This window comes from Mustela nigripes, chromosome 3 (assembly GCF_022355385.1).
Source record: "Mustela nigripes isolate SB6536 chromosome 3, MUSNIG.SB6536, whole genome shotgun sequence".
Lineage (NCBI taxonomy): Eukaryota > Metazoa > Chordata > Mammalia > Carnivora > Mustelidae > Mustela > Mustela nigripes.
Window position 1 is genome coordinate 37,758,374 of NC_081559.1, and position 21,593 is coordinate 37,779,966.

At 40.9% G+C, this 21,593-nt stretch overlaps 1 protein-coding gene across 1 annotated transcript in view; it reads left to right on the forward strand.

Annotated features, from left to right (window-relative positions):
- The window catches only part of FBXO36 (F-box protein 36), a 52,428-nt gene that overhangs the window by 13,743 nt on the left and 17,092 nt on the right, over positions 1–21,593 (forward strand). The window contains exons 3-4 of the mRNA XM_059395479.1: positions 1,371–1,455; positions 5,036–5,144. Of these exons, the coding sequence (XP_059251462.1) occupies positions 1,371–1,455; positions 5,036–5,144 (194 nt within the window). The remainder of the gene's footprint in view (positions 1–1,370; positions 1,456–5,035; positions 5,145–21,593) is intronic.

The following is a 21,593-nucleotide window of genomic DNA, read 5'->3' on the forward strand; positions in this document are numbered from 1 at the left end:
TCATTAACATTGTTCTGTGTTATTTTTTCACGTATTCTTTTATTGGCTGCACAGTATTCCATCTTCCAGGTGTGTCATAATTATTCAGTAAGTCCCAACTATCAAACCCTTAGGTCAGTTCTGATTTTTCATTGTCATAATTAACTTATGACAAACATTTTTATATCAAAATGTTACAGGAATTCTTCTTTAGTGCCCATGGTTCTGGGTCATGCTGCTTAGAAGAATGAGGTAGACCAGACAGACAAACAGTGGTGGGCAGCAAAGCAAAGTTTATTGAGCCATAGTACAAAGCTCCTGAAGAGGGAGGGGACACATGAGGATTGCCGATTTGGTGTTTAGATCTTGGGTGTTTTTTGTTTTTTTTTAAAGATTTTATTTATTTATTTTACAGAGAGAGAGAGAGAGAGAGAGAGAGAGAGAGAATGCACCAGCAGAGGGAGCTGCAGAGAGAGAGAGAGAGAGAGAGAGAGAAGCCAACTCCCCACTCAGCAGGGAGTCCAATGCCAGGCTCCATGCAAGGCTCAATCCCAGGACCCTGGTATCATGACCTCAGATGAAGGCAGATGTTTAACCAATTGACCAGCTGCCCCAAGATCTAGGGGGTTTTATGGTTTTTTTGGTTTGGGCTGTCTTAATCTGATTAACTCCATGTGCCTGTCATTCAATCAGGTTTTTGTCATCTACCTATCATGTGGGAAAGGGTGGGGCTCCTTCGGGATGGTGTCAAATCCTTTTAAGGGTGGTAACGTCTTAGGGCAGGGGCCTTTTGTCCCTGCCTGCCTTTCTCCCAACTATCCTTCATTAAACATGTTATACACATTTCTGATAAACTCCTGAGGATAAATTCTTTTTTTTTTTTTTAAGATTTTATTTATTTATTTGACAGAGAGAGAGATCACAAGTAGGCAGAGAGGCAGGCAGAGAGAGAGGGGGAAGCAGGCTCCCCGTGGAGCAGAGAGCCCAATGCGGGGCTTGATCCCAGGACCCTGAGGTCATGACCCAAACTGAAGGCAGAAGCTTAACCCACTGAGCCACCCAGGCACCCTGAGGATAAATTCTTAACAAGTAGAATGTTTGAGTCCAAGGGTAGGAATGAACATTAGGTTTTTGAGGAGTATTGCCAAATCAGTTTACGCCCTTCTCAATGATCATTAAGGGCTTTTATTTTTCCTTGTCCTTACCAATATTAGGCTTTATCACTTAAACAAACAAACAAAAAAACAACGAAAACACAACTTTACCAATCTGAGAGGCAATAAGTGGTAGAAAATATCTAATTTTCTCTTTTAATAAGTATAGTATACGGAGCATAACTGAGTCTTAACAAGGCTTAGTAGTGATTCTGACTGCTGTGTTGTGCTGTGTAGAACTGATCTGCCGACCCGTAGCATAAAGGTCATATTTGAAGAAAGCTTTGTGCCTCAGAACAAACCCTGTGTTTCTGAGTGGGAAGTAAGGAGGCTTGGATTCTGGTTCTAGCCAGTCATCTTTCCTTTGGCAAGTGTTATATTCTCAGTAATTTACCTTAAATACCACAGGGGGGCCAGTAGTGTGCAAGTTAACCTGTGTGCAAGTTAATCTGAGTCTGTGCCCTGAGAATCCTCCCTGTAGAGGACAGTATTGCAAGCATTTCAAGAACTGCCTCCTACATCAGTACAGAAGGGCTAATTAATTAGTCTAATGAATATCGGGAATAATTTTTCACTGATGAAATGAGTAGTGTGCAAGATAGGAGACAAGTAAGATTATAGAAGTGTTTCCCTGCCGTTTAAAAAATTTTTTACTTTATTTTATTTAAAATATTTTTTAAAAATTTTAAATTTTTAAAGATTTTAAAGTTATTTAAAATCTTTAAAAATTTTAAAAATATTAAGATTTTAAAATAATAATATTAAAATAAAAATTTTAAATAAAGATATTAAAAATGTAAAAATATTTAAAAATTTAAAAAAATATTTAAAAAATATTTTTAAAATATTTAAAATTTAAAACACTTTATTTAAAATATTTTAACAATTGTGTACATCTCTCTGCCTTTTTTCAAACAATGGAAGAAATAAGCTTGGTAACAACTTTGCTGGAGTAGTGCCTCATCTAGAACTCCATTTGTTCTGGAATCCTCACTTCCCCAGGGATTTAGTTGCTTGATTTGGCCAGAAGGGTAGCTGATTATGTCACTGAAATATGGGCACACTTGCCCCAGATAGATAATTCCCTGTGAAGGCTCCCACAGTGTGCCCAAGTGCACGGTGAGGAGGGGACTCCATTTAGCTTCCAGAAATGTAGTGTGGACTCTTGTGGTACCTGCTTGGTGGTGTCTTTCCTGTGGCAGAATTCAACCCAAGACTTGCTTTCACGGTAACATACCTCCGGTGATGTGGTCGTAGAGAAAGACAATGCACCACTTCTAACACAATCTCTTGGAAACATTTTGCTCCTCTGTATGAGTTGCAGGAGATGGACTAAATTATTTCTGACCTCCCCATTAGTTCAAAAGTTCCAGATCATGTGGTATAGAGACAGCATTAGATTCGGATTGCCTGGCATCTTTCCTCAATAGAAAAGAAATATTTATCATATTTAATGTTAATTTCAATGATGTCTAATAGAAAGGGAATAAAAAAGGAAACTGAAGTTTAGAGCGATTAAATAGCAAAGTTCTGTCTCTCTCCAGAATTTGTGCTCTTTCTACTGATGTCCCTGTGTATCACAGAGATACAGTAAAAGATACTGTAATGGATGATTCTGCTAGAGACTAAATTGTGTCTTTCTAAAATTCCTATGTCCAAACCCTAATCCCCACGGTTGGGATTTGGTGATAGGGCCTTTGAACAGGTCGTTAAGGTTAAATGAGATCATAAAGGTGGGGCCCTGATCCAATATGACCGGTATCCTTATAAGAAGAGACAGACACCAGGGATTCACACGGACAGAAGAAAAGCCGTATAAGGCCCCAGCAAGAAGGTGGTCGTCTGCCAGCCCAGGAGAGAGGCTTCCGAGATGCCAAACCTGTCAACAGCTTTCCAGAACTGTGAAGCAATAAATTCTGTCATTTAAGCCCTTAGTTTTTTGTTACAGCAGTCCTAGGGACCAAGACACCCTCAGCTCTGTGGGGATGGGGTGGAAAGATGTTTAAGAGAACCATTTTGGGGCGCCTGGGTGGCTCAGTGGGGTGAGCCGCTGCCTTCGGCTCAGGTCATGATCTCAGGGTCCTGGGATCGAGTCCCGCATCGGGCTCTCTGCTCAGCAGGGAGCCTGTTTCCTCCTCTCTCTCTCTGCCTGCCTCTCTGCCTACTTGTGATCTCTCTGTGTCAAATAAATAAATAAAATCTTTTTTTTTTTTTTAAAGATTTTATTTATTTATTTGACAGACAGAGATCACAAGTAGGCAGGAGAGGCAGGCAGAGAGAGAGAGGTGGAGGAAGCAGGCTCTCTTCTCTGCAGAGCAGAGAGCCCAATGCGGGACTCGATCCCAGGACCCTGAGATCATGACCTGAGCTGCAGGCAGAGGCTTTAACCCACTGAGCCACCCAGGCGCCCTAAATAAATAAAATCTTAAAAAAAAAATGTTTTAAAGAGAACCATTTTGGTGAGGCTCCTGCTCAGGAATATCAAAAGTGTCAGGTTAAGGTATTTTCTGCAAGTTTTGTGAGACTTTAGGTGTTTGTAACTTATATATTCTATATGTAAACCTATATGAATAGTAAGCCTTTAATTAAAAGTCATACTTTCTGTTGGGCAGAATGCCAGGTAAGATGGTAGAAAGAGTCTCCACAGTCCTGAGAGTTTGGTGGTTACCTTTCGGATATCCGGGAAGGGGAGGAGGTTGGGAGAAGGACCTCAGGAGACGACAGGGCACAGGAAGACAGCTCTACAAGGAGAGGAAAGCTGGCTGAAGCCCAGGCCTGTAAGCGGGGAGAAAGAAGAGATGAGCAATGAGGTGGTCAGGCAGTTTGAAGGCTGGGGAGGAGGGGTTCTAGAACCACACCAAGAAGGGTCTAGGGATGGGGCAAAGAGCTTGTAGGGACCAGGGCAGTGGCCCGAAAAGGCATACCCAGGACCTGTGTAGACCCCAGAGTGCGATAGGTAGGTGGGGATGGGAGAGAGGAAACTAAACAAGGGAAGGGCCCATAGCAAGTTGCACCTGCTCTACAATTCTGCCTCGGGCAGAGCCCGCTATAACCTTACATGGTGATGTTAATGTTAATGATGTTAATGAGAGAGAAAGCCAACCAGTTTCTCTGCACCGTCCCCTTACCCATCTGTTCCCACATAGCCCACATCTAAGTGTGGAAAAAATCTGGTTTGTTTGTCAAGTTGGTGGAAGCTTTGTCATCTCAATAATTCCCCAGTTCCATTGTAGGTTGAAGGACGTGAGACAAATTGGATAGGCTTCAGGGGGCTCCTCATCGGGGCCAGGAGTTGACACTGCAGTGAAATCAACATCGAACTTACATGCAGTCCGTAACCATGGAAATGAGGTTTGCTCCAGATAAACCAACAGGCTCCTAGAAGTCCAACGGGCCATGAGCAGGTCCATTACCAAGAAGAGTCCTGTGTAATGACCCTTACATGCATCAGGCAAAGCATAATAATGGTGCTTTCCGTGGTGCTGGTCTTGTAGGAAAGTATCCACTCATTGTGTCTGCCCTGCAGACAGAAAGGGAGGCAGAGAGTGGAGCAATTACTTTGGAACTGGCTCCCCAAGTTAGAGAACGCCTACTCTCAGAGACCCTCAAGAGACAAATGGCCATTTTAGTCTGCATGATTTTAACATCGATTGACATGATAGATTTTTAAGATTCCTTCCAGCACTTTGATTTGTGACCCCAATCTCTAAGGAGAATGTTGACTGATGCGCAGACCTCACTTCTGATGTGATGTGACACCAGATGGCAAAGTTACAGCTGACATTGGACACGTAGCCTTAGTGGCTACTGCAGGGAATTTGCAAAATTCCACACCAAGCTGTACTTGTTGGGATTGGGTTTCGGAATCAGTTTTATTCCTATCCATCTCTATTCAATCACAGGTAGTCTTTAGATGGTGGAAGATCTCTCTGAGGAGTGAGTATCGATCAACAAAGCCTGGAGAAGCAAAAGACTCTCATGAAGAGTTCCTAGAGAATTCCCACCTTCAAGGTAAGGAAGGAAGCACGTTATGTACTTCCTGCTTAATTTCCTTTAATTAGTGACAGATTTTGTCACAGAAATAGCCAGCATATCGCCATTTGAAATACTGATATATTATTATGTACTCAAAGACTGATAATTACTAACATATCCTGAAATTTCTCTTGCGAAAAATCTTCAAGTGTTTAAGATTCCAGGTTAAAGTGTCGATTCCATTAAATCTTAAATTGCATAGATATAATTTTTTCCTACAACATTGAATTAAAATGGGTTTCCTTTAGTTAACAATAAATTGAAAGGTTATTTGAAAACACAGTCGAATTCTCAAATCCTTGGACTCTCATGCATTTTGGCAAAATTGCTGCCATTTCTTTTTAACATCAAGGTTTGCTTCAGAAGTAGCCTTAATCAGGAAGCACGTGGTTTGCCCTCCGGTTTCCCCTGTAATTTTTGCTTTCATAATATGAAAATTTCCAATAAAAAGCTGGGGTGCCTAGGTGGCTCAGTTGGTTAAGCTTCTGCCTTCGGCTCAGGTCATGATCCCATGGTTCTAGGATCAAGTCCTGCATTTGGGTTTTTCGCTCAGCGGAGAGCCAGCCTCTCCCTCTGCTGCTGCTCCCCTGCTTAGGCTCTCTTGAGATCTCTCTCTGTCACATAAATAAATAAAATCTTTAAAAATAAAAAGCAAATGATCTTTAACAAACTCCTAGATACCTATCACTTGGCTTCTAAGATACTCAAAATGTGGCCCAAATCTCCACACTAAGCCACAGTTACCACCGGATTAGTTGGAAGCAAATCTCAGTTGTTAACATCTTTTCATGCTAAACTACTTTAGTATGTGTCTCTCTCTCTTTTTTTTTTTTTTTCAAATTTTATTTATTTATCAGAGAGAGAGAGGGGGAGAGAGAGAGCACAGGCAGACAGAATGGCAGGCAGAGGCAGAGGGAGAAGCAGGCTCCCCGCCGAGCAAAGAGCCCGATGTGGGACTCGATCCCAGGACGCTGGGATCATGACCTGAGCTGAAGGCAGCTGCTTTACCAACTGAGCCACCCAGGTGTCCCTAGTATGTGTCTCTTAAAAGGAGTCCCTTTAACTAACCTCCTTAATAATTATTTACCTTCAGTACAAAAATGGAAAACTAGAAGTCATTTTAGAAATTTTTATTTTATTAGGAGTTAATATCAAGCTTTTATATATGTGTTCTCATTTTATCATTACAATATCCTTGTGAAATAACCAGTATTATCTTCATTTCACTAATGAAGTTAAGAATTGATATGCCTTTCCAGGGTACCACTGCTAATTATGGGCATTGCCAGGACTAAACACCAAGAGTGGAAAAATCAAGTGCATGAACCTTTTTTATTTCTTTTTAAGTTTAGAAGTTCTATTTACTTATTTTATTTATTTTTAAAAAAGATTTTCCTTCTTTATTTGAGAGAGAGAATGAGAGAGATCATGAGAGGGGAGAGGGTCAGAGAGAGAAGCAGAATTCCTGCGCAGAGACCCCGATGCGGGACTTGATCCCAGGACTCAGGGACCATGACCCGAGCCAAAGGCAGTGGCCTAACCAACTGAGCCACCCAGTCGCCCCTCAAGTACATTAATCTTATTCTTTTTTTTTTTTTTAAGATTTTATTTCTTTGACAGAGAGAAATCACAGATAGGCAGAAGCAGGCAGAGAGAGAGGAAGGGAAGCAGGCTCCCTACTGAGCAGAGAGCCTGATTCGGGGCTCAATCCCAGGACCCTGGGATCATGACCTGAGCTGAAAGCAGAGGCTTTAACCCACTGAGCCACTCAGGCGCCCCCATTAATCTTATTCTTAAAGACACATTCTGGTTGGATCTTTGATAATCAACACTCTTAAAAGACATTCTACTGCTTAAATTATAGCATGTAATAGTTGTTTTTTTAGGCAGAGAGTGGGTTTGTTTTTGTTTTGTTTCCTTAAACAGTTGAAAATCTGGATTGATTGACTTCAGTTCCTGTTGTTGCATATATCTTCTTTAGTTAACCTCCTTATAGAAAGTACTTAAAAAGAACCATGTTGGGGAAAGGCTGTCCACTTTTCATTGAATAAAAATCAGTCCAGGCACTCCTTGCTTATTTAACTGTAAAATAGACAGGTTTCTGCAGTGATGAAGTCAAATGCTATAGGGGAGCCTGACTGGCTTAGTCATTGGAGCGGATGACTCTTGGTCTTGGAGTGACTCTATTCCACGTTGGTTATAGAGATGACTTACAAATAAAATCTTAAAAATAAAGTAACCTCTATATAACACATTTCATTTTTAGGTCAGAATCCAATTTACTTTCTGAGCATAGTAGTAACTACCACAAAGCTTATGTCTAAGCAAGAAATATTCACAGACAGACCATGTGATTTTCCAATCACAAAATCTGGCAAGGGACATTGGCATTGCTTGTGTTCTGAGTACAGTCTCTTGCTTGCCCCAGATACCTACCACACCCCTGCCCCCTGCCAGGATATAGGGGTGGGGGGGTGGGGCAACAGTGGCTTGGGGATAACACTTGTGGGGTTCCTGATCCTGGGAAAATAGGCAATAAGGTGGGACTTTTAAAATTGCAGCTGGAGGGGCCCAGTCAGTTAAGCATCAACCTTCCGTTCAGATAGTAATTTCCGAGAGTCCTGGGATTGAGCCCCACGTAGGGTTCTCTGCTCAGCCGGAGTCTGCCTCTCTCTCTCCCTCTGTGCCCTCTCTCACTCTTGCTCTCTCTCAAGTAAATAAATAAAATCTCTAAAAATAAAATAAAATAAAATAAAGCAAATAAAAATTAAATAAAATAGGATAGCAGTCTGAGAGCTGCAGTCTCAAGACTGGCTGGTGGCCTCTGGACAGGAGTAGCACTGAGACACTGAATTAAATCACCTGGGACGTTCAAAGGCACCTGTGTTTCACTTTTTAGACTTCTACAGCATCTGGGTCTCTGGCAGAGGAGAAAACTCCAGACAGTGATATTATTTTCCCCTTCCTCCTCCGTGGTCCTTAAGGAATCCCTCAGAAGGCATCCCTACAGCAGAAGAGGTGTGTGCTGGGCCCAGTGAGAGGCTCAGCGGTCAGTGGCCAGAATTTGAACTGTTGATGCCCCAACCCAGCTGTGTGACCACAGGCTGACCCTGACTCCCTCTGTAAGCCCACTTTCTCCTCATACCTGGGGAAAAAACGGTTATTCCATGTGGTCGCTGTGGGCATTCAGTGATCTGACACCTGAACCATATTTAGAGCCACACACACTACATAGTCAACTCATAATCATTATTTGCTGTTTTTAAGTATTGATGTTTGACTTGGTTTGATTTTTCCCATTCGCTTATCATATTCCCAAGATCCCCCCCAAGGTTTTTCTCACCTGAAGTTCCTCTCCAACTCATATGGTACACACTGACAATAGGTCTCTAGAATCTGGGTCACCCTTGGTGTCCTGGCAGAGGACTGGAACCATGTCACTCTTACTTCCTTGATCTCTCAGCAGCACTGAACTTGGAGGGGACATTTTCTTCTCCTGGCTTCCAGGAGCACCAAGCTCTTGGTTCTTTTCCTGCCTCACTGGTCCCTTCCCAGCATCCTTGTCAGCTCCTCCTCTTCTCGGCACATCTAACTGTTGGGGGCTTAGGGTTAGCTCCAGTGCCTGTTCTCTTGTCTGTCTGGGCTTAACTCCTGGGGGATTGGATCTGGGCTCCGGCTTTAAATGCCATCATACACTGACAAGTCCCAAAATGATATCTCCAGCTGGCCCATCTCCCCAGAAACTCCCCACTCAGATTTTTATCTGGCTGCTCCCTTGACATCTCCACTTGAGTTACTTCTAATGGGCTCTCAAATGTAACATGTCCAAAAATAGCTCCTGATCTTCCCTCCTGCCAAAAAAAAAAAAAAAAAAAAAAAAAAAGGTCCAGATCCTACAGTTAGCTTTGGTCTCTTTCTTTCTCTCACATGCTTGATGTCATCCATCAACAAAACCAGAATCTGAACAGTGGTTCACAGTCTCCAAGATGGTTCCTAAACATGCCCACCTCTCAGTGTTCACAGCCTTGTGTCATCCTCTCCCGCACTGTACTCGGTCAGCGTGTGTGACCAGTACAATCTGGCAGGACTGATGTTGTGTCACTTTGGAGGTTAGGTTATAAATGACACTACGACGTCTGACTTTTCTCTTTTCCCTCTTTCTCTCACTTGCTCTGGGGGAAGCTGGCTGCTGTGGCTCAAGGCAGTCCTGTGGAGAGGCGCGTGTGATGAGGAACTGAGGCCTTCAGTCAGCTGCCATATTCAGGAGCTTTCTTGAATCTGGACCCTAGAACCACTGTCAAGGCTTCAAATCATGCAGACCCACATAAGGTCTTGACTGAACCTCAGGAGAAAAAGACTCTGAGCCAGAACCACCCACTCCCACATTCCTGAATCTCAGAAACTGTGAGAAAATAAATGTTTGTTGTTTTAAGCTGGTAAATTTGGTAATCATTTGTTACTCAACAGTAGATAACTAATACAGAATGTTTCTCACCAATTCCAACTCTGGTCCAACCAACAACAACCTTTCAACCAGATTATTGAGTTAATCTTCTAACTGGTCTCACTTTTCCTACCCTTGCCCTACAATAGTGTGGTCTTGTCACAGTAGCCAGTATCAGCCCTTCAAGACATATATCAGGTCACATTACTTATCTGCTTTAAGACTTTCAGTGGCTTCCCATCTCACTTAGGGTAAAAATCCAAATCTTATAGTGATCTTCAGCCACTCTCCTCTCTTGTGTACTCTAAGGCACACTGGCCTCCCTGGTGCTTCTTGAATAAACCAAGCATGCTCCTACCTCAGGGCCTTTGCACTTGCTATTCCCTTTGTTAAGAATATATTTTCCCAGGGCGCCTGGGTGGCTCAGTGGGTTAAGCCGCTGCCTTTGGCTCGGGTCATGATCTCAGGGTCCTGGGATCGAGTCCCGCATCGGGCTCTCTGCTCAGCGGGGAGCCTGCTTCCCCCTCTCTCTCTGCCTGCCTCTCCATCTACTTGTGATTTCTCTCTGTCAAAAAAAAAAAAAACTAAAAAAAAAAAAAAAAAAAAAAAAAAAAGAATATATTTTCCCAGATGTCCCCATGATTTGCTCTTCATTCAGATGTCTGCTGAAACTACCTTAATAGAGAGTGTTTCCCTGACTACCATATAAAATAACAATCTCCTCTTCCTTAGCCTGGAAGACCGGATCTCTCATAACACTTTTTACCACATGATATAATCTATGTTATTTGTTCATTTATTGTCGGTCTCCATCACTAGAATGTAAATTCCCTTATGGTAAAGACTTTGCTTTACTTACCAGTGGGTCTTTGGCACCTACCTAGAGCAATACATAGCTCTGTAAATAGTTGCTGTATGAATTATTTGAAAGAACTCTTGGGCGCCTGGGTGGCTCAGTGGGTTGGGCCGCTGCCTTCGGCTCAGGTCGTGATCTCAGGGTCCTGGGATCGAGGCCCGCATCGGGCTCTCTGCTCGGCAGGGAGCCTGCTTCCCTCTCTCTCTCTCTGCCTGCCTCTCCATCTACTTGTGATTTCTCTCTGTCAAATAAATAAATAAAATCTTTAAAAAAAAAAAGAAAGAACTCTTAGGGAGTGGGACAAGGTAAATTCTACAACAGATCCTTCTTTTTTTTTTTTTTTTTTAAGATTTTATTTATTTATTTGACAGAGAGAGATCACAAGTAGGCAGAGAGGCAGGCAGAGAGAGAGAAGAGGAGGAAGCAGACTCCCTGCTGAGCAGAGGGCCCGATGTGGGACTCGATCCCAGGACCCTGAGATCATGACCTGAGCCGAAGGCAGCGGCTTAACCCACTGAGCCACCCAGGCACCCGTACAACAGATCCTTCTTAATTACAAATCTGGTCCTAACAGAGTTCAGCTTTATCATCAATGGTTTCTTCCAGAGGGGGAAGAAAGCCCTTACACCAAGTCTGGTCACACTACCAGACTGATACTTTTAAGACAGTTTTTCAAGCCCAGGGACCACATCTTATTAATCAATCCTTTTTCAAGATCAGGTTCATGGTAGGCAGTTAGTATATGTTTGTTAAAATGAATGAAAATACATTTTCTGATGAAGGAATATTGTTTAAATAACAAAATTACTGTGCTCAAACTTTATTTTCATGGCTCTAAATTCATATAAGAACACAAGGAGTAAATTCCAGAACTTACTAGTATATTTATACTTATGGTAGTTATAAGCAGCTCTGGAGGAACATATCACATAAAACTGCATGAGTGTGCTCGGCTGCCATGAGAGTACTACAGACTGGATGACTGCAATACCGGGAATAGACCTTCTCCTAGTTCTGGAGGCTAGTTCAGGCTCAAGGTGCTGGCCAGGTTGGTTTCTTCTGAGGCCTCCCTCCTTGGCTTGCAGATGGCCACCCCACTGTGTCTTCACAGGGCCTGTCCTCTGTGTGTGTGTGCCCACTTCTGGCGTCTCTCCATGTGTCCACACATTTCCTCCTCTTTTAAGAACAACAGTCAGAATGGATTAGAGCCCATCCATATGACTCAGTTAGCCTCACCTTTCAAGGTCCTTTCTCCCGGGGGGGGGGGGCGGGGGGGGCCGGGGGGCCCTGGCTGACTCGGTTGGTTGAGCATGTTGACTCTTGATCTCAGGGTCATGAGTTCAAGCCTCACATTGGAGGATCCTACCTTCAAAAATAAATAAAGGTCCTTTTTCCCAGTGCAGTCATACTCCAGAGGTTCTGGGGTTTACGATTTCAGTGTATAGATTTGGGGGCGGTCAGGAGGACATAGTTCAGCCCATAGCAAAATACACACTTTTCAGGTAGGGGAATTCCTTTAATCTTGAAAACAGAGTGTATCATTACTAAATTAGTAATTAATAATTGTAGTGGTTTCCTATTGCTCCTGTAACAAACTACCACCAGTGTAGTGGCTTAAATAATAATGATTTATTATCTTATATTTCTGGAGATCAGAAGTCTCATCCAGCAAAACTCAAAGTGTGAGTAGGACTGTCTTCCTTCTGGAGGCTCTAGGGGAGAATCTGTTTCCTTGCCCCTTCCAGCTTCTAGAGACACCTGCATCCCTTGGCTTCTGGTTTCTTCCTCCATCCTCCAAGGCTGTGATGATGGCCTGTCCCGTCCTTCTTGTTCTAATACTGCTTCCGTGGTCACATCTCGGACTCCTCTCTGACTCCGCCCTTCTTGCCAGGCACCCTAGATTTGCATTTTTTTTTAAGATTTTATTTTTTTATTTGACAGGGAGAGAGAGACAATGAGAGAGGGAACACAAGCACGGGGAGAGGGAGAGGAAGAAGCAGGCTCCTTGCTGAGCAGGGAGCCTGATGTGGGGCTCGATCCCAGGACCCCGTGATCATGACCTGAGCTGAAGGCAGATGCTTAATGACTGAGCCACCCAGGTGCCCCTAGATTTGCATTTTTTAAGAGACAAAATTCATATATTTGTTTAAAAAGCCATTCATACTTACGTACACAGAAAACGATTTGCAGGCAGTCGAGTGTTGCTTAATAAAGATTATTTCCATTCAAATCTTGGCTTCAAATGCACTACCCATGTGACCTTGGGCAAATGATTTAGTCTGTTGGTTTTTTTCTTTTTTAAAGATTTTATTTATTTATTTGACAGAGAGAGAGATCACAAGTAGACAGAGAGGCAGGCAGAGAGAGAGAGGGAAGCAGGCTCCCTGCTAAGAGAGAGTCCGATGCAGGACTCGATTCCAGGACTCTGAGATCATGACCTGAGCCGAAGGCAGCGGCTTAACCCACCGAGCCACCCAGGCACCCTTAAGTAATCTCTATACCCAGTGGGGCTTGAACTCACCACCCTGAGATCAAGAGCAGCATGCTCCCGCATCGGAGCCAGCCAGACACCCCTAATGTAATCTCTTTGGGTATCAGTTTCCTCAACTGTTGATAATGGGAATAATAACAGCATTAGCTCATAGGGTCCTTATGAGGAGTAACTGAATGAAGGCTAAGAATTTGCCTAACACCTATAACTAGCTATTATAGTTTTTAAAATTTTTAAAGTGAAAACTCCTTCTTTCTTCCTCCAAGCTCTACTCCCCAGAGATAACTGCTATAAATAGTTTCTCTTGCATTTGAATTCTTTCTGTTTGGGATTGTGTGTGTTTGTTTACAAAAACACAATCTTGAATTCTTTAATTTTTGCACTTGTTATATGTTGTGAAATTTTTTTCTGTTAGCATGCATAAGGAAATACCTTGTCCATTTCCAAGGCTGTGTGGTGTTTCTTGGTAGAAATAGACAGTTCTTCATTGACGGGCATTTTCAGAAGCCTTTGGGCACATTCTGGGGTATATTTATCTTTGCACACTTAGGTGAGAATATTAGTAACATAGATTCCTCATCATGGAATTACTGGGACCAAAAAAATATACATTATAAATTTTGATAGAGTATTTTATTTTGAGTATTTTATTTTGTTACTGAATCTGTAGCCCAAGGCTCAGTTGACCAGCAATGGTATTTCTGTTAGCTAGTTTGAGTAGGCCTGCCATGGGATGGATGCCATGATCTCTAATTTGTTTGAGCTTTATAATTATGCTAGGTTTTTTTTTTTTCTTAAGACTTTATTTATTTATTTGTCAGAGAGAGAGAGTACTCGCAGGAGGAGAGGCAGGCAGAGGGAGAAGCAGGCTCCCCACTGAGCAAGGAGCCCGATGTGGGACCTTATCCCAGGGCCCTGGGATCATGACCTGAGCCGAAGGCAGACATCTAGCTGACTGAGCCACCCAGGGGCCCCTAATTATGCTAGTTTTGAAAGAATTTTAAAGTGGGCAACTTATATTATTTCAGCATTTATTCATAAAATGAGACTTCATTAATATTTTGATGTCACCCTACTTTAACTTTGAGTAATCCAAAATTTGCATAAAATGCCAATTACTTCACTGTCCTCACAGACGGGGCTCCAAAAAACTGCTGTATTAATTATACTCTATCCGACAGGATACGGTTTTCTTGCACCTTTGCCATCACTAATTAGGTATTACTATTCTTTTTCATCTTTTCCAGTCAGATGGTGAAAATAGTGTCATATTTAATTAGCATTTTCCTGATAACTAGTAAGTTGAGCATCCTGTCATGTTTAATTACCATTTATATCCTTTCTCTAATTTGCCCGTTTGTATTCTTTGTCCACTTGTCTATGAAGTTTAATTTTTTTTTTCTCCTCTGAGACCTTTAAAAATCTGAAGAAACATCTATGGATTTTTTTCCCCTTAAGTTAAAGAAGTAGGAATTGCCAGAAAATTAGCTATTGGAAATATTGTTAAAATTGAGTTTAAAGCAAAAATGTGCCTGTGTAAACTCCGTTGAAAGTGCTGACTCCTGAGTTGAGGTTGAATCAAACCTAAAAATAAGTTGTTTTCCAACTTAAGTCCACTCTAAAGTTGATTGCTTTGATCTTTGAATGAGTTATAAGTGGTGGTTAAGTATTTAGGCCAATCCACAAAAATCCCTGTGATAAAACCAAATGACTTCAACAACCGTATCTTCTGAACCGACTGACAAAGTTTTTTTTATTTCTGTTCCTGCTTGTAAAAGGAAACGGGGAGTTATAGTTTAGATGCAAATAATTGAAATTTTCTTGGACATTTAGATAATTTATGAAAAAAAAAAAAAACCAGGACTGCGTGTTTGAAATGGGGGACAATAACAGAAAATTGATAATACTATCAATACTAACAATCCTGGAATATTGGCTTGAGTTCTAGGTCCTGGGGATGTTGGTACAACAGAAACAAGAGAGTGGGAAATTACTGGCTTTGCCTTATTCCAAAATCTGTGTCAGCCCCATGCCGTGGACCCATGATGCATTTTCTCTGGGTCCCTTCTTCACTTAGCCTATATCTCAGCCTTTGACCTGGAACTTTGTTTTCTTGGGCCTACCTACCACCTCTTAGCCTGCTCCCCCTCCTTCTTTCTGTCCTCAAGAATCAGCTACTCCTTGACTTCAGCCTGGATTTCTAGTTTTTGCCCATGGTGGATGGGGGCCTGTGGGTGAAGGTACAGTGGGAGAGTGTTGGAGGCAGAAGCACTTGGAGGAAGTGTGGGAGCCTGGCTCTGGGCTATAGAGCAGGGAAGGCAGATCTCAGCAACACTCTTCTTGTATTTTATCACTTTTTTTATTAACTAATTTTCTGAGATTAAAAAAAGGGAACCCACACACATAGTAATACAAAAGTTAAATCAGTTTAAAAGAGGTTTTAGAATAGAAGTAAGTCTCTCTCTGGCCCCATGTTCCCAGGTTCTGTGACAACCATCATTAACAGTTTTCTTATATATCCTTCCAGAAATGGTAAAATACATTAACACAAAATGAAGAATCTTGTACATTGTATCCTATACCTTGCTCTTTAAAAGCTTTAAAATTCGGGGCACCTAGGTGGCTCAGTCGGTTAAGTGCCTGCCTTTGGCTCAGGTCATGATTCCAGGGTCCTGGGATCAAGCCCCACACTTGGTTCCCTGCTCAGCAGGGAGCCTCCTTCTGCCTCTGCCTGCTGCTTCCCCTGCTTGTACTGTCTCTGTCTAAATAAATAAATAAGCTTTAAAAATTCAGAAATATCTTTTTAAAAATTTTCTTACATTTTTATTTAAATTATTAAAAAATTTTTTTATTGTGTTAAGTTAGTCACCATACGGTACATCATTAGTTTTTGATGTAGTGCTCCATGATTCATTGTTTGTGCAGAACACCCAGTGCTCCATGCAATACATTCCCTCCTTAATACCCATTAGCACACTCATCCATCCCCTGACACCCCTCCCTTCTAAAACCCTCCATTTGTTTCTGGAGCCCATAGTTTCTCATGGTTTGTCTGCCACTCCAAATTCTCCTGCTTCATTTTTCCCTTCTCCTAATATCCTCCATGCTATTACTTATGGTCTACAAATAAGTGAAACCATAAGATAATTGTCTCTGTTTTACTTATTTCACTCAGCATAATCTCCTCCAGTACCATTCATGTTGATGCAAAATTTGGGTATTCATCCTTTCTGATAGCTGAGTCATATTCCATTGTACATATGGACCACATCCTCATTATCCATTCATCTGCTGAAGGGCATGTTGGCTCTTTCCAGTTTGGCGATTGAGGACATTGCTGCTCTGAACATTGGGGTGCATATGGCCCTTCTTTAAAATTCAGAAATATCTTAAACCTACAAAAAAGAAGATAATATTACACCCAATACCACTAACAAAAGATGTTAACATTTGTTAACATTTGTCACATTTACTTCATTTTATACAAATTATCAAATATGTTGGTGTACTTTGCTCATAATATCCTCTTCTTTCAATGGCTGTTGTGTCTGTAGTGCTATTCTTTTTTTCCTTCCTTGATAATGTTTATTTGTGCTTTCTCCCATTTTTTCATGACCCCTTGCTAGGGGGTTTATTCATTATTAGTTTTTTTTGAAGATTTTATTTATTTATTTGTCAGAGAGAGAGAGAGAGAGAGCGCAAGCAGGGGGAGTGGCAGGCAGAGGGAGAAGCAGGCTCCCCACCGAATAAGGAGCCTGATGAGGGACTTGATCCCAGTACTCTGGGATCATAACCTGAACTGAAGGCAGATGCTTAACCGACTGAGCCACCCAGGTGTCCCTTAAAATGCAGTTTTAGGATTATATAAAACCTGTGTGTTTCCAAAGTCAAAATTGTAGAACAGTATACATTCAGAGGCTTCGTTTCATTCCTCTCTGCCCCACCTTTTCCTTGCCTTGCCCTAAGCTAAGCCCTTGTATTTATTACATACCCTTACAATGATTCTCTCTGCCATATAAACAAACTCATATATATATATGTGTGTGTGTGTTTATATAACAATATATTTATAATAATAAAAATTAATATTTATGTGTTATATAAATATAAATATATAATATAAATATAATATTTATTTATTACATAAACATATATATGAATATATATATATTTATAGTCCCTCACCCCTTATACAAATGGTAGCATTCTATCCATACTGTTTACAGCTTACTTTTCCACCAGTATATCCTGGAGATCACTTCATGCCTTTAAAGATCTTCTTCTTCCTCTTCCTCTTCTTCTTCCCACTCCTCCCCCTACTCCTTTTCCTCCTTATTTTTTCCACAACTGCATAGTATTTCTTTGTGTGAGTGCCCCAGAATCCCAGCGATGAAATTTGGGTTCTTTCCAATTTTGTGGCAATACAAATAATGCCAAGATGAATAACCTTGTGCATGGGTCATTTCATATTTAGTGAATATATGTTTGTGAGATTACTGGGTCAAAAGACAAATGTGTATTAAGGCATCACTTTGAATTAATTGTTGCTGGTATATAGAGAAGTGATGCTGATCATTTTTCGGTAGAATTTGTTGCCTTTCGTACGTTGATATTTAGATCACCTGCAATATGGACAGTTTGTCCTTGCTTTCTAACCCCAATGTATTTTTGTGTCTTTTACTTACTTATTTTTGATCTCTAAAACAATGCTGACTAGAGTCGGTGATGAAAGTGGGCATTCTCATCATGCCTGATATGAAAGGCCATAGATACAACATCATGGTTAGGAGAAGCACAGTGGAGCACACCACTTGGTTCAGTCCTTGTTCTCACCATGTGACCTTTCTCACTGCATGACTCTGGGCAAACCACTTCCCTATTTCTCATCTTTTTCTCTTTAAGAGGGGAGTAATAATGGTACCCTTCTCATAGAGTTATTGTGAGGACCAAATGACTATATGGATGGTATATATGTACTGTGTGTGTGTGTGTGTGTGTGTGTGTGTGTGTGTGTGTATTAGAGCTGTACCTGGCAAATATTGGATACTGTACAAATTCATGTTACTGTTATTATTATTATTATTATATAAGCAAGCTCTACACCCAATAAGTAAGCTCTACACCTAATTATTATATAAGTAAGCTCTACACTCATGACCCTGAGCCCCAGAGTCACATGCTAGTTATTGTTATTATTATTGCTACTATTACTAAGTTTCTGGTAACTAGCCTATATCAGGTAATCAAGTTAAAAAAGCTCCCTTTTATTATTAATTTTCTAAGAGTTTTTATTCATAAATAGGTGTTAAAATTATATGAAATAATTTTCCCCGGTTTTTGAGGTAATCATTTTTCCCCCATTTGTTAATATGGCAAACTATATTCAATAGTCTTCCGAAGTTATTCCATTCTTGGATTATCCCAGGACTAACTATACTGGTCACAATTTATCTATGCTTTTGATGGGTTGATAGATTCAATTTCCTAACGTATTTAGAATTTGTGCCACATATATTCCTAAGTGATTTTTCACATGCAACTTTGTTTTTACCTACCATTGTTGCTAGTTTAAGTAGCCTCATAATTTAATTGGGAAGTTTCCTTCTGTTTCTATTCTTTGGAACAAATTAGTAAAATATGGATTGTCTGTTCTCTGAGAGCTTGTAAGTTTCACTTATAAAGCAGTGAGGATCTGAAGCTTTACTTGAGGTTTGCCTTTTTTAATCTGATCAGTGGATTCAATTTATTTACTGGTTATAGTTTCTCAGGTTTTCTTTTTCTTCTTGAGTCAGAACTGATAAATTATATATTTCTGAAGGATTGTCCAATAGGACTAATTTTAAGTTAGTTAGTGTAACAATTTTTTTTCAAGATTTCATTTATTTGAGAGAGAGAGAACACAAGTGAGAGGCAGAGGGAGAAGCACATTCCCTGCCTAGTAGGGAGCCTGATGAGGGGCATGACCTGAGCTGAAGGCAGATGTGCTTAACCGACTGAGCCACCCAGGTGCCCCAGTGTAACAATTTTTCTAAGTCCCTGCTGAAGTTAGTTATATATATATATATATATATATATATATATATATATATATATATATATATATTTATTCCTAATAGGACTGAGTTATGCTTTTGTCCTTTTCTTTTTATTTATTCTTGGAAGTTTATCTATTTTATTAATCTTTTTAAAAAATCAACCCTTCTGTTTCTCTGATTACCTCCACTGTTTCTTTTCTATTTTATTAATCTTTGCTCTTATCTTTCTATTTTCTTCTAATTGAGGGAGGTAACCATTTTTTTCAAATTTAGATGCATAGCTCACTAATATTTGATCTTTGTCTTTCTACAGCAATGTCCACTGAATAACTTTTAAATAGTGTTACTCAAATATTCTATAACTTCACTTCTGTGTGATGTATCAAGTATCAATACGAGGGTTATAAAATCTCCCACTGTAGTGGAGGGTTATAATTTTTTTCTTCATAATTCTATCGGTGTTTGCTCTGTATTTTGTTTGGGATATACTAGTTTATTTATTTATTTTTAAATATTTACTTGTTTATTTTAGAGAAGAGCATGCACAGGAAGGGGCAAAGTGAGGGGGGAAACTTTAACAGACTCCTGGATGCTCTGCTGCTCTTGGAGACTGATGTGGGGCTTGATCTTCCAACCCTGAGATCAGGACCTGAGCAGGAACAAAGAGTCAGAGGCTTAGCCAACTGCGCCATCCAGGGGCCACAGGGGTATGCCAGTTTAGAAGTACTAAATCATCCAGGTGAATTTACTCCTTGGTGGTTCCTCCTTATCTCCAATCGAGAATTTTACTGTAACATATGTTTTGTCTGGTAATATAACAGTATCAGCTTTCTTTTGGTTTGAATTGGTCTATGTTATCCCATCCTATTAGTTTTGCTTCTCCATATTATTATTTTTAAGTATGTCTCGTATAAATAGGATAGCCAGAAGTGTGTGTGTGTGTATGCAAGTGTTATTTATCTGAGAGTTTTTTTTTTTAAAGATTTTATTTATTTACTTGACAGAGAGCGATCACAAGTAGGCAGAGAGGCAGGCAGAGAGAGAGAGGAGGAAGCAGGACCCCTGCCGAGCAGAGAACCCGACGCGGGACTTGATCCCAGGACCCTGAGATCATGACCCGAGCTGAAGGCAGTGGCCCAACCCACTGAGCCACCCAGGGACCCATATCTGAGAGTTTTTTTAACTGGCATAATTATGATGTCTAGGGGACAGAGACCATCTTAGAGTGACGCTGAGGGTGACAGCCACATCCTAAGAATGTGGAACAGAAAGATAAAAGAACCCGGAGACATTAATGACATAACGGAGCTCCTGCACCAGACTTTACTGCCCATCTCCACACACTAACTGAGGAAACAACAAACCCCTACTTGTTAAGTCACCTTAAAATGAGTTTTCTGGGGACGCCTGGGTGGCTCAGTTGGTTAAGCAGCTGCCTTCGGCTCAGGTCACGATCCCAGCATCCTCGGATCGAGTCCCACATCGGGCTCCTTGCTCAGCAGGGAGCCTGCTTCTCCCTCTGCCTCTGCCTGCCATTCTGTCTGCCTGTGCTCTCTCTCTCCCTCTCTCTGACAAATAATCTTAAAAATATTAAAAAATCTTAAAGAAAATGAGTTTTCTGTTTCCTTCCACTGTGAACCAATCTCCAGCTGATTATAGAGCAACTATTTGGAAGCTCTTCTTATATATCTTTTCCTTCCCTTCTCTTTCTCTTCTTTCCTTTCTCTATCCCTCCCTTCCTTCCTTTGTGTGGTATTTCTATCTGCCTCTGGAATATCAAGAACCTTAGAATATTTACATTCTCAACCTTTACCTTAAATTTTAATTGTGAAATGGCATTTTGATTTGCCTCGTTTGACAACTCTGGCAGTTTGTTATTTCAAACATGATGAATACAGATTTGCCCACGTTTACTGCCATTTCTGTCTTCATCATTGCTTCTGAAATTCTATTCCTTCCTTTTATGTAAGTTTCTTTTCTTTTATTTCTTTTTTTCTAAAGATTTTATTTATTTATTTGCCAGAGAGAGGGAGAGAGAGCACAAGCAGGGGGAGAGGCAAAGAGAAAGGGAGAAGCAGGCTCCCTGCCAAGTGGAGAGCCCGATGAGGGACTCAGTCCTCTGACCCTGGAATCATGACCTGAGACAAAGGCAGACGCTTAACTGACTGAGTCACCCAGGCGTTCCCTATGTAAATTTCTTTCTTCTTGTGGTGTATCTTTAGTTGTTCAAAATCTCATCACATAGATCAAGTCCATACGTGGATAGGTACCTCAGGTACAAGGCCTTAAGTGCAGTTCCTCAGGGATAGCTCCTATAGATATGAAGCCTGTAAATTAGACAAGTTTTCTGTCCCTCTTCACCTGACATGTAATGGTGGGACAGGCATGAGACAACTTAATTAACATAATTAATTAACATACAGTGTATTATTAGTTTCAGAGGTAGAGTTCAGTGAGGTTATCAGTTCTTTTTTTTTTTTTTTAAGATTTTTTATTTTTATTTATTTATTTGAGAGAGAGACAGTGAGAGAGAGCATGAGCGAGGAGAAGGTCAGAGAGAGAAGCAGACTCCCAGCTCCACGGGGAGTCTGCTTCTCTC